The sequence below is a fragment of the Melanotaenia boesemani genome, chromosome 14 (assembly GCF_017639745.1).
Source record: "Melanotaenia boesemani isolate fMelBoe1 chromosome 14, fMelBoe1.pri, whole genome shotgun sequence".
Lineage (NCBI taxonomy): Eukaryota > Metazoa > Chordata > Actinopteri > Atheriniformes > Melanotaeniidae > Melanotaenia > Melanotaenia boesemani.
In genome coordinates this window covers 28352145-28364583 of record NC_055695.1, presented here as the reverse complement: position 1 = coordinate 28364583, position 12439 = coordinate 28352145, and the positions used below count along the sequence as shown (strand labels likewise).

The 12439-nt window shown below is 40.5% G+C and overlaps 1 protein-coding gene across 3 annotated transcripts in view; it reads right to left on the bottom strand.

The window, feature by feature from the left end:
• Positions 1-12439, bottom strand: part of nhsa (Nance-Horan syndrome a (congenital cataracts and dental anomalies)) — a 71858-nt gene that overhangs the window by 14977 nt on the left and 44442 nt on the right. For all 3 annotated transcript variants that reach the window (XM_042006493.1, XM_042006492.1, XM_042006495.1), the window contains exon 2: positions 291-443. In XM_042006493.1, the coding sequence (XP_041862427.1) occupies positions 291-443 (153 nt within the window). The remainder of the gene's footprint in view (positions 1-290; positions 444-12439) is intronic.

Sequence of the window (12439 nt, the reverse complement as noted above, 5' to 3'; positions counted from 1 at the left end):
AGATGATAAATTTTTGTGTGAAAATGTTCTCATGTACTAAATATGCACAAATCTGTGCATAAACATGGTTGATAAATGAGGGCCCTAGTGTTGGAACTCGTTTATTTTAGCCTGCAGTTGCAAAATAAACCCACAAGGGGGCAGAATAACACCATAATCATAGTGGGATGCAGCTATACAAGTTACTTTTTCTTTTTTCTCCCAAATGAAGATTTTTAATGAAATACACATAAAAATGGACTGGGAGAGTCATACTTGTTGAGGGTAGGAGTGTTTCTGGGTGAACTCACCTTGGTTCAGGGCCCACAGGCTGAGACTGGCTTCCCTGTGGAGCTCTTCCACACATGCTGGCCGTGTGGAGGGGTGGAAAACGTTCCTCTGCTGGTGCCAGGGAGCTTGGAAATGTGCCGTCAGCTTACTTTCCACATCCAGGTTTGATACCGCTGTCAGAGAAATGCAAAGGCATTGTTAGCGGGAGGTGCAAAAGCCTACATCTCTTTTTTATTCAATAAGGTACAACACGCCAGATCTTAGAGATTTTATTTAAACATTTTCATGGTGACACACTGGTGATAATCATCAAGGTGGACTCCACAGCTTCTTTTAAAAGTAAAAGTAATTTGCCTTCCTTTGTAGCTGAAATGTGAAGCCTCATTGTGGGAGCTGAAGCCTGTAGAAAAGCAGTAGAATCAGATCTACTGTTAGAGACAAAACCTCTTTACTAATGCAGCCAAACAATAAGGCTTATTGAAACCTAATAGTGTGACTTTAATCCTCAAATCGCTGACCAGTACTTGGACTAATCACACTGCACCCCCCTCTCAGCTCAAGTTACAGAGAGGAAGATGCTCGGCTCTCAGATGACGCCTGATGTGTGGAGGTGCTGGATTAGAATCAGAAGTTTAAGTTCATGATGGGCTGTCTGATATTTGTGACTCAGATATACGTTTAAATGTGATAAATGAGCTGTGTCACCTTTAAAATAACCTAAAAAGACAATTTGATCATGTTTCTACAACAGAAACTGAAATAAGACTCAGATTGTATGAAGCAGCGTCACCAGTCTGTCACTTTTAGAAACAACCCAGTAAGATAACTGGTGTGAGGCTGCATCTCTCGTTCTAGTGAAATCCAAAGATGATCATGGAGAATCACCGCTGAACCTTTGCTTTAGCAGACAAAACACATCTGTCAGTCTTTTCCTACCTGGTGGACATTTCTGGGCTTGTTCTTGACCCGCCTGCTTTGCTGAAGCGCTCTGTCTGACCTCTACGTCTGATATGGGGCAGCTTTGACTGAGAACCCTCTGGATTTGCTTTGTACTGCAGCCAGAAGCTAACTTCTCTTTTTAAGTCTCTTTCATTCAAGAAAGACATAGTTCAACTCCTGACTGCAGCTGCCAAAGGTCAAGGCGATTCACTAAAGCTCTGCCTGCGGCAGCCGAGCCCAATGCTGGGGTTTTTTTCTATCAGAGCTACCACCCCTGCAATTAACTGGTAAGCCCCCCCCCCCCCCCCCCCCCCCAAAAAAAAAACATGGTGAATATTTCTGGCCCAGGAGAGGCATTGTATTTGTTAACCCAGAGACAACCTGACGTTTTCCATAAAACAATCCAGAGTGAGCTAAAAAGTCTTTGATGCGACCCTGCTGACCTGTGAATGCTCCGCATGGTGTCTGCTGCCCAGCAACACCAGCAGAAAGCTGCAAGCTGCTCAGAGAAAGCGCCTTCCTCCTAAGATATATCTCACAAGTGACTGATTCAGAGCTGCTACAAGCTACACGTCCAGAAAAAGCTGTAAAGTTTCTGCACCACAGTGAGTTTTTAAAATGTGGGTACAAGTAATAAAATAAACCAAAGCACAGTAACTGCTGCTGCATCCACAGATAAAATCCCTACATGAAGGTGGAAGGGCATTTAACCCCCTATATAGTTGTAAATCTCTTTACAAATATATAAAAACAAATTAAATTCAGTAAAAAACATAGAAATAAAAAACTAGAATAAAATAAAATACAATAGAATAAATTAATTTAAAGACAGACAAAAGTAGAAAATATAAAAAAAATAGCTACAAAAATAATATATAATAAATAAAAAAATAGGTAAGATGAATAATTTCATTTTAAAAAAAGGTCAGAAGCAGTTTGTAGCAAAAATGTGACAATAAGCATCAAAGGGTTAATACACTTTATCCTGCAGGCTGTGTTTGAACACCCAAACACAGAAAATTTCTTTATCGTTTCTGAATGGAGCAAAGAAGTCAGACAAGCTGAGAATGAGATGCCAGGTGCTGTAAAGACGGGAGACTTCAGCGCGTACTTCCGCAAAGAAAAAAATGCATTTACCCACATGAGTGCAGCACCCTCATTAAAATGAAGCGTGCACACCCAGGTATGTTCCCTTCAGAGCGGAGTTAGAAATGCAGGCTGAAGTCTGTCAGATGTTAGCAAGTATTAAAGGAAGATGTAGAAACTAATTTATTTCAGATCTGCACACAGATACAAATAAATCCATATTGTTAACCCTTTAAGCCATTTGTTGCTACTCTTTTCCTGTTTTTAAATGTAAAACTGCATGTAGAAGCTGAGCCCTTTTATTCCCAGTCAACATCCAGATGTTGTCAGGACTGCCTCAGTTGTAAAATGAATGTATCAACAGATAAACAGATAACAGAGAGCAGCATAAAGGCCGACCAAAGAAACACAATAGAATTTATTACTAACAGAACTTTGTAGAAATAACACACTGATCAACAGTGACCAAGCCTTCTCTCATCTGCACATCATTCTCTCAAGTCTTGGCTTTCAGGAGAAAAAAATATTGGTATTGAAACAAACACACAACATAAAATATTTACATATTTACACTTTTTCCTCATTTAGTCATTTATGTTACTATTTACCTGCTATCCTCACTAAACCAACTCCAACTCAACTAGTTTTTGGTGCCGCCGTGTATCAAAAGCTTCTTCTTGGCTTTATTGCAGCCATAGAAGACCTTCATTTTTCTTCTTTTCAGACACACATAGAACTTTCTGCTCACTTGTTGATCTTTGGCTGCTCCTGATTGAACATTACTGTCAAATTGCAAAAATCTGATAAATAATGGTGTTATCGTGGATCCCTCATTGTGGATTTACCAGACAGGGTCTCTGAATAAACACTGCATTTTGCAGCTGGATTTTAAGCCTCCTGGACGGATATAAATGCCTGAAAAACTTCCATAAATCACCTAAACGGTAAGCTATCCATCACAATTTACCCCACAGAGTTACACACCGCTCCCGAGAAATTGCTGACAATATGAGTGACTGAGCTCGGGTGCGTCAGAGATTTTAGGAGTTCCTCTAATAGTTAGTCTAACCAATCTTAAACTTTACAGGGTGATGCTGAAAAGTTCTCTGATTCCACCGTAAAGACTCTGGAGATTAAAATGATTTTTTTCTAAGAGTGTAAGGGCCATGACAGACCGTGTCTGAGGATTATATGTACAAATCACAAGAAATGAATCCCAAGCATAAGAGAAAAGGTACTGATGAGTCATAAGGTTTGCAGCCAGATGTTCCTGCATCCTAAATGTTTGAAATTAATTTAAACTGGGTTAGTGGGACCAGCTGTTAAAAATCCAGGCAGCTGATTCTGTGTATTACTGTATAAGCTATGCTAACCAACTCATCTAACTACTGGGGAATATTAAGTACATCTCCAAGATGGTAATAATTGTAATCTATTGTACAAAATTAGATTTTTACTACTTCCTGTAGATCCATCTGCATTTCACTCTTCTTTTTTGTGAAACTGAATATTTACAGAGTAAATAAAAGAAAAACCTGCTAAACTGTAGCGAGATAAGGAGTGACCAGTGATGTGTTTGGCATGCCCTCCCCTCTCTTCCTCCCTGCTGAGATATGAACTGTTGGCCCTGTTGTGACACCCTCAGTCACACTAAAACCCCATTTACCAGCAACAATAACAACAACTGGGACACAGACAGCTCTCTCTCAGCCCGTCTCCATTCAAACTTTCGCTCCTTTAAAGAAACTCATCAGTCCTTCCTTACCTCCGTGCTCAGTGAAACCTCTGACTTTTGGTTAATGCATGAATGATTGCAGGAAAGGCCTCTGGAGAGGTTATGATGGCAGATATCCATATGGGGAAGCCTTTAATGGTAATTTAATGGTCAGCTGTTGCCCCAAATGAGGCCAAAGAAAACAAACCAGGCTTCTGTCATCTCACTGACCTCTCACGGTTTTCTCTTTCTATCATGCTGACTGACATTTTCAGCTTTTATTTTTTTCTCCATTTGACTCATTACTTCCTAAATTAAGCACTTTTTTGTGGACTTTCCTGTTTCCTCTCCTCCTCCTTCTCTTCATCTAGAGCAGAATTATCCCCCAATAACCTCTCTACCATCAGCCCTGCCGGCCAGGAGGAGCGGGGGCTGAGGGCCTGCATCCTCAGACTGCCTCTGCCTTGTAATTTACTCGGGATCGGCCCAGACAGGAACCAAGTCGAGCTCCTCCCGCAACTACACTCGCGCACCTACAATTTGTCAGCGCCCTGGGAAAAAAACAGCCGCAGATGCCAGTTTTTAGGTCAGATAAGGAAAGAAGGCTGGTGAGTTGGCATGTTCCCTTGTTCAACTTGATGAGATGGAGCTTTTCTGCTCAGTTGTGCATGAAAAGCAAAAAACATTGAGATTAGAAAAGAAATCAGTCTGTATCTCTACAAAAAAACATGTATCCCTTAAAATCTTTAGAAAAAGGTTCATTCAGCTCTGTGGCAGCACTGCTATTCATCTCTGAAACATCTGCTCACACTCCTCCCCCCCAGTGTCCCCCTTCCCAGCCAGCGCAGGGTACAGATGGACCAGGCCGGCCCTGACTTGGGCCACCACTAATCTGTTCATGGTGAGCTACAGGAAAAGAGGAGTGTTAATCCAAACCGCTGCAATAACACCGACTGCTTAACCCACAATACAGGATTGTGTAGAGGAATGCCAGAAGATGCAAAGGATGCTCGATCATGGCATCCTTTAAATGAATATTATGACAGACGAGGAACCTGCGTGTCTAGTCGATTCAATTATGACATCTTTGAGCAAATCTGAACAACTGAAATCCAGAATTTTAAGGTGACATGAGACAAAATGGAGGAGGTGGAGAATAAAATGCCCATCAGACAGTTTAATCCTTCACCTTTCACCCAGAAAATAAATATTTGAAGCATCTAAAACCATTTTCTCTGACTACAGGGTGCAGACGTAAAAAATGTAAGAACTTACCTGAACTAAGTGAGAAAAAAACGGTGTAAACAAATGTGAATCATAACGATTCAATCATCCACATTCAAAAAGAAAAAGCTGTAATGTAAAATTTGCTCGTTACAGAAAAAAAGAACCAGTGTTTTGTTGTGTGTCGGCTGCAGGAGAAAGTCCTCTGAGGTCTGATTAGTAAAGCACAAAGAGTCGAATTCAGATGCCAGCAGACACACAATAACACCCGTCTCCCCCGGTAATCCGCTCTGAGCCATCATCCGCCCAGCTGATGGTCGCTGCTGCTGCTGGTCCAACGGCAGCAGGTGGAGCACAAGATTGTTTACAGTCTGCAAGAAGAGAGATGCAGCCCACAGGCCTGCGGAGATAATCTGCTGAGGGAAACCTGAGTGGAACAACTGCTGCAGGTTCGTTTAACATGAGACTCGATGAAATGTTAAAATGATAATTACTGGAGTGATGAGGAGGGGGGCAGGTGTAACCATATGTGCTATTCCATAAAACATATTTCGCCCTTGTGGGCTGCTTCTATTTACTACCCTTTTAGGTCCCAAAAACTGCAACAAAAACTTTACGGATTAATATTTTTTCTACTTTTTTTTCTGAAATCTATCAATCAGCTTACATCCTTATAAATAATTTTCAAAACATGTAATTAATCAAATTATTTTAACTGTTTAAATACCAATTTGAAAAAAATGATTTTTTAGTTTTTTTTAAAAAGCCCATAAAATTAGTACTTTTCTACGTAATACATGTTGGGGGGATGTTTTTCTTAAAGATCAGCTTTTAAATATACAAAAAAATTTTTTTTATGACATTTATTTTGATGAATTGGAGTGTCAGATTTCCAATTTACTACGCTCTCAGGTCCTTGGAGGAAAAAAAAGTTCAAAAGCATAAAAACATTGCAGATTAAATCTTTAGCACATTTAAGACTGAATCTCTTAAAGAGAAGAGACAAGATGCAAGATGGATGCTGAATTAGCCGTCATTAGTGTCACGGGATGAACTGAAGCTGGAGCCAAACGCAGGCAGAGACACGGGAGGCAGGTGGATGAAGAGAACGCAGGTTTAATCCAGGAAAACAAAGGCGCTGCACAGGCAGGAAAACCAACAAGTAACAATGCTACCAAAAACCCAACCTAAACGTCAACAACAAAGACAAGGATCAGACTAGGAAATGACAAACGATCTGGAAAGAAATAAGTGAAAGTAAGAGGTGTATGTACACACTAACAAGAAGCAGGTGAAGTAAATGAGCAAATTAAATCAGGTGAGTTGATTAACAGGAAGCAAAACAGAAGGAGAACAACTACAAACTAAAACAGGAAACCAGAAAGGACTGAGACAATGAAAATCTACAGGACAAAAACAACAAACTACAAACCAAAAACCCAGAGGCCATCACAGTAGGGGGCACAACGCTGAGAACATCTGCCAAAGTTCAGTGATGTGGCTTTAACACAATAAAAGCCTGCATCCATGCTGAAAATGGGCTATTTGGTCTTTGAAATAAACATTCAAACAAATGGAAAAAAAAATTCTGGAAGTGTTTTGCTAAAAGGATCTAAGAGGATCTAAAACTAATGATTTCATCCCTTTCAAGCCTTTGTTTGAAGCAAACAGCCACTAAGCACTATTCTACTTTTAGCTCGTGCAGACCACTCGCAGCTGAGGCTAATTTTAGAGCTCCCTCCTCCCCCTCTTCCTACCACACCTTTTTAAAATGGGCTCTTGCTCATGTCACCTGGCCTGATGCAGGTACCTCTGCAGACAGAGGTAATCAAACCACCGTTTGACTTCCTGAAGAGCTCAACCCTCCCTCAACAGCAGTTAGTTAATTATGTGTCTGAGAAGCCGATAAAAGCCCCATCATGACAGCTCATTCTATTCATAGTCTGGCAAAATGGAGTTATATTTGCTTTAATGCATTGAACTTTTATGTGAGAGCATGACATCACCGCTGCAGGGGAAAACAGCGGCGGAGTGTGCGGTTGTCCTGGTTGAATTCTGATTGTATTTCCTGATTTAGGGTAGAACGCTGCAAGCCCACACATGAAATCGCGCCTGGTGGTGGAATGAAACCACAGGTGACGCTGCTTTACACTCAGACCTTGGACCAGCGCCTGAACCACAATAGTGTCTGTCTGCTCGTGTGCCGGGAGGTGCAGGGAGAGGCGAATGGTGGAAGGAGCAATAAACACACTGATGGGGAATAATGAGACAGATTTCTAACTGAGAGATAAAGAATGATATCTAAACAGGAACAAAGATATTCACAACCTCAAAGCTTTCCTCAAAGCTCAGCAGAGCTATAAAATTTCATGTTTATCCATTTCTAAATCACAGACGCATGTAAAGTTTAACCCTTAAAACTCCAAGACATTTTATGTACCTTTTATTTTAATGTAAAAGTCCATGTATATGCTCAACTCTGTTTTGCATCAATAGATTTAGCACCACAAAGGCCAACCAAAACATCGAAACAGAATTTATTACTACACAGATCAAGCCTGTTCTCACCTGCACATCATTCTCTAAAGTCTTTGGTTTCAGGAGAAAAATATTGGGACTGAAACAACCCACAACAGAAACTATTTACATACTTTTTCCTTATTTTCTGGTATTTATGCTACTATTTACCTGCTGTCCTCACAAACCAACTCCAACGCAGCTGGTTTTTTGCTCCACCGTGCATCAAAACCATCTTCTTGGCTTTACTCCAGCCAGAGAGGATCATTAAGTTTTTTTCTTTTCAGTCACACATAGAACTTTCTGTTCGCGTGTTGATTTTTGGCTGCTTCTGATTGGACATTACTGTCAATTTAACCTCTCTGATTGGTCGAAAGTTTGACTGGAAGTGGCTTTATCATCATTTCTGAGTCTCTTGCCAACATAGTAGTGATAGCGATAGTGATCTTTTATTAAAAAAAAAAAAAAAAGTAATAAATAACAATGTTATAATAGATCGGTCGTTCTGAATTTACCATATAGTCTCTGAATAAACACTACATGTTGTGGCTGGATTGTAAACCTTCTGGCCGGAGTAGAAATGTCTGGAAAACTTCCGAAGATCACTTAAAGAGTAAGCTATCCATCACAGAGTTACACAGTATCCCTACTGAGAAACTGTTGACAATATAAGTGATAGCGTCAGTCAGGGCGTCAGTGATCTAGTAGAGTTTTAAGGGTTAAATTGATGACTAAGAGCTACTTTGGATAATATCTGAGACCATGCTGCTATTCAGAAATCCTGCTGAAGTGCAGCCAACGTTCAGAGCTACAGAAGAGGAGCCGTGTGTGACTTAAGGCCTGTTTTCTCAGCTGCTTCGTATTACCATTACAAAGTCTGACAGCAGGCTGCAGTGGCTTTGAAATACTTTCCATATTGAAACCCCCAGAGTGGTGCATATCGCACAGTAGGCATGAGGCCAGTGAGAGATCTCTCACTCTTGAGAGGGACGGCTGTTTTTTTTGAAGGAGAGGAGGAAGAGGACGTGTTAAAGAAAGGTTTAAATGTCTGACATCCACAGAAAACACATTTCCCTTGTAAAACTTTTCCGGCCTGTGTAATGTGTGCGGGAGCGTGTGGTGAACTTTATTGCGTTGTAGTGAGCAGGCTAAGTCGTTACGGTGTCATAACACATTTATTAGCCATTAAGATTGAAGTTTGACAAAAATTTGTTTACGGGAATAAATGCAAAGAGGATGGGAAAGAATAATGAAGCCACTGGAGTATAGTGAACTCATTTGAGAAAGCAAAGCAGGTGGAGATGATCTGAGCTTTGTGACATGGTGCATTATGCTGCTGGAAGTAGCATCAGAAGATGCTCCACTGTGGTCATAAAGGGATGGACATGGTCAGCAATGATACTCAGGTAGGCTGTGGTGGTTAAACCAGGCCACGCAGGTACTAAGGGGCCTTTACGGTCCATTTATGGTCAATGTAAAAGACAGATAAGGAGCATTTAGTCCATCTTCTAAATCATTTAAGTGTAATTTGGTCTTTTTTTTTAAGGAGCAAATGGGAGTAGTATTCCTGGAAACTGTGAAGACAGTGTTTAGCCGTATAGCTGATGTGCAACCCGCAAAAGGAACAAGATGTAAGAAGCTAAGATGTATTTAATGACACCACAGACCACCGCTGTCTACCTTGCTCATGACCTCATGATCTCCTCCATCGTCGCCATGTTTGTTATTGTCTGACACTGATGTCAGAACTTGGTGGTGAACTCTGAACTCTGCCCCCTGGTGGCTGTATTACCTAACAACCATGCTAACATAAGGGACGCATGAAACTATGAGGGCAGTGACATTTGAAATTGACATTATCTATTTACAGGGAGCATTAATGAGCCTTAAAATGTCACAAGAAAATCTCCCCCACATCATTACACAACCAGTAGTCTGAAAGTGTTGATCCAAGTCAGGATGGATCCATGTTTTCATGATGTTTCCACTGAATTCTGTCTCTATTTTCTCTTCTGCAGACCATTCTCTGTAAACCCCAGAGATGGTTGTGTGAGAAAATCCCAGAAGATCAGCAGTTTCTGAAATACTAAGACCAACAACCATGCCACGTTCAAAGCCACTTAAATCTCCTTTCTTTTTCACTCTGATGCTCAGTTTGACCTTCAGCAAGTCGTCTTCACCATGTCTACATGACTAAATGGATCGAGTTGCTGCCATGTGATTGGCTAATTTAGATATTTGTGTTCACAAGCAGCTGAACAGGTGTACCTAATAAAGTGACCGGTAAGTGTAATAAAAAGAGCTCAAACAGGAAAAATGAGTATTTCCACTTTTATTCCCACTTCACTGTATAAATGATGGAAACAAGGCTCAGGTTGACTGTAAGCAACAGAATCACCTCTGAGTAACCCCTCAGCTCGTCTGTAGTACAGACACTTTACCGCCCTATCCGCTACCTCCTCGTCACCTCTCACCCACTCACACTTGTTGACTGATAAAGGAAAGCAACATCATGACAAAACTCCCAGCGAACAGGGGCAGCAATTTCATTTTTCTGTCCTTTATGTGCAGGCTCAGCAGGGTCAGCAGGGGCCACATTCAGCAACCTTTTACCTCTTGACCTTTACGCACCTCATTATTGGGCTTTCATATAGCCTGTGAGGTCAGCTCACGTCATCAAACACTGAAATAAATCACCAGCTCATTGGCCACTCATTCACTCTACTTAGCTTCTTCTTTGTCACCGTAAATGTGATTAATGTAAAAGAAACACATTCATTAGGTTAAATCGACTGGCTGTAGACTCTGCATTCATTTTGAGGTCTGACGTGAAACCTGGGACAAGAAATAGGCTGTTTGTGCACGGTAAATAAGAAAAAAAAAAAAGAAAAAGAACTGGGAAAAATAGGCAGCCTGCACTTTAAAGTGCACTTAAAAATCTCTTAAACTGTTAAATCAGCAAGAGGTTCCCTTTACAGCTCTGTCCTCCTGATTTGCCACAGAAGTAGAAGCACACCCTCTCATATCACATTATTAAACGGTCTTTGAGGCCACAGCTGACTCCTATTGGGATGTAATGGCTCTCCCGCTGAGCTTGGCCAGGGTCCCTGCTTTCGCTAGGCCTTTGAAGTGCTGGCACACTCCTACGCTCAGGCTCAGCCGAGGAGGAAGAGGTGTGTCTGGGCTGGTCACTGCTGTAAAGGCTCTCAGGCTTTCCGTACCCCCCAGGTACACCTGGCCTATTAGTCTCACAAATGAAAACCTGCGCCCTTTGACCTCCTGCTTTTGTTCCCGTCTCTTAGGCACCTCAAGAAAGGCGGGAATCCTTTGGTAGGAGCGTGAAAAAAAAAGAAAGAGAAAAAAAGACGAGCAAATTCCTGACTTTACTGGAAATAAAGGTAGAGTTAACCACAAGGCAAGGGATAATGAAAAACCCTGAAGTCAGAACAAGGGGAAAAAGTAATGTGAGCAGCCTCTGCACGGTCAGCTCTGTCAACACGAGCCTGAACGCTTACGGGAAAAAGACTGCTTTTAAAAAGGTGAAACAAAAGTGTTTTCTCTGTGGCCAGACAGGATGAGCAGCACAGGAGTGGATTTACTTTTCCACAGAGCCAAGAAAAAGAAGAAAAGAATAGCAAATGAGATTAATCTTTCACCAGCCTTTCTCAGCCAAACCAACATGCTCAACTGAGCCTTTTGTTACTGAACGTCACTCTCATGAACACGTCTGCATCACAATGCTTCTTCACTCGGGATCTTTTCTGTCATTTCCAAACGATATGAGCGTCGGGATGTATCTGATTTCAAACCTTATCCTGTTAACTGTGAATGTGTTTTCTGTTAAACACACTGAATCCTTATTGATTCAGTCAACCAGTAATGCTGCAAACATTTACACTGGGGTGTCAAACATACAGCGCGGGCCAAAACCGGCCCACCAGAGGTCAGATCTGGTCTGTAGGATTGACTTGGTAAATGTGAAAATGACATAAAAACATTGTAGTTAATGTCTTTTAATAAAAGTAAATGTAACTCCTCACCAATCCACATGATAATTTCATGTAAAATATAAAATATTTACAAGTCAGGGGGATAGCTTGTTCTATCTTTAATATCTTTCTTACAGTTATATGATGAGGTGAGCCGCTTCAGACGGTCAGGACTACCACACACATGTGGAAATGTACATGTATGTGCATTTAAAGTAACATCTAGATCTTGGCAAGTTATATTAATAATATTGTGAAATACTGTGTTTTTCAGTTGCAGATATCTGTAAATAAATCTTTTGGGATTTTGTGATCTGTTTAAGATCAACGTGTAACTTAAAGAACATGTAAATTTAAAATGTGTAAATAAAATAAAATAAAAATAAAATAAAATAAACCGTTTATATTAAAATATGCACTTTATATTTCAATTTAATAAAAATCCTAAAATCATTTAAAAACTTTAAACATTGATGTATTTTTATATACAAAAAAACATATATACATATATATATATATACATATATATATATATATATATGTATATATATATTCTGACCGGGCTGTTTGTGTTTATGTAAATAGCTTGTGTGGTAGTAAAAACAAAAAAAAAAAACATCACTGAAAGGCATGTCTGTACCATCCTGACTGACCTGATGTTTGGACTACGTCTTGTCCCCTTTTAAACAAACCTATCTCC